Consider the following 1,258-nt stretch of genomic DNA (forward strand, 5'->3'; position numbering starts at 1 on the left):
ACCCACACGGGGGTCTGGGCATTGCTCACCGTTAGGCCTGCTGGTCTGCACATCTGCAGGGTAGTGGGAGGCGTCCTGCTTGCTGGTCCTGCTGAGCCCCAGCTGCTGCAATGGGTGCAAAGGACTCTGGGACTTGAGGGAGGGGGCCCTTCATCTTTTGGGGGGGTGGGATTTGGGGCATTCCCCCTCTCCCGGCAGCTTCTGGAGCCTCTATGCTTTTCCTTCCAGCAGCAGCAGCTGCAGCACCTCTCGCACCATGCGCCCCCCATTCCGCTCACCCCCCACCCCTCAGGCCTGCCCCCCTCCAGCCTGGCCGGCACCTCGGGGCTCCTGGCGCTGTCCGGGGCACTGGTAGCCCAGACCCAGCTGGCTGCCAAGGACGACCGAGTGGCTCCGGATGCTGAGAACAGCAGAGGTAAGGCAGCAGCAGCCCCGCAGCAGCACGTGGTTGGGGGTGTGGATAGGGGGCGGTTAACCCTTTGCACCCTGGAGGGTGCCTGCCGTGGCTATTGTGATCCTCCCATGGGAATTAATGGAGCAGTGACTACTGGGGGCTCCACAACCCACCCCTTTAGCATGCCAGCCATCCATCTCACCAATCACTGTTGGAGCTGCACCTACCGGGAGCACTGGGATGAGCAGCACCTGACAGTGATGGGAGGGGGACGGATCCCCGGGGTCGCCAGTTGGTGCCAGCCAGGAGATCCCTCAGGGACTGTCAGCCCCCCCACCCCCTTTGCCCTTCTCCCAGGGCTCATTGATGTGCTGCAGCTGTTGTCTCGGGCCGGGAAGCGTCCTCGGGCGCAGCGAGTGACAGATCAGGCTAATTAAGTAGCTGTGACCCCGCAAGGCTGGCACTATTTTTGACCGAGGGAACAGCTGCATGGAGTGTTGGCGGGTGTGCGAGCTGGCGGCGGGTGTGAGCACGTCTCGGGAGGCAGAGTGGAGATGTGTGTGAGGTGGCGTGCGTGCACGCGGGCGTGTCTAGGGTTGTATTCGCTGCTGCATCGGTTCGACCCCACCTGACACATGCATGCGTGATACCCTGGCATGCGCCCAGGCGAGGGGCTTCCTCCCCCCCATGCACATGGCTCTCGCGGGGGCAGGTTTTTAGTAGGAGCTGCAGTGGCTGCTTTGCCCCTGAGCCCCGCATGGCTGCCCCATGCTCTCCCCTGGCTGACAGATCCCAGCCAGGGGCTATTGCTAATCAGCACCTTTTATCCAAGCAACGTGGGGAAGGGTCATGATGGGGAAGGGG

The 1,258-nt window shown here is 63.4% G+C and overlaps 1 protein-coding gene across 1 annotated transcript in view; it reads left to right on the plus strand.

Moving 5' to 3' along the window:
- TLE2 (transducin like enhancer of split 2) overlaps nt 1–1,258 on the plus strand; it is a 38,483-nt gene that overhangs the window by 9,928 nt on the left and 27,297 nt on the right. The window contains exon 7 of the mRNA XM_019513485.1: nt 229–415. Coding sequence (XP_019369030.1) covers nt 229–415 — 187 coding nt within the window. The remainder of the gene's footprint in view (nt 1–228; nt 416–1,258) is intronic.

The sequence above is a fragment of the Gavialis gangeticus genome, unplaced genomic scaffold (assembly GCF_001723915.1).
Source record: "Gavialis gangeticus isolate Ggan-Ray unplaced genomic scaffold, GavGan_comp1, whole genome shotgun sequence".
In the NCBI taxonomy this organism is placed as follows: domain Eukaryota; kingdom Metazoa; phylum Chordata; order Crocodylia; family Gavialidae; genus Gavialis; species Gavialis gangeticus.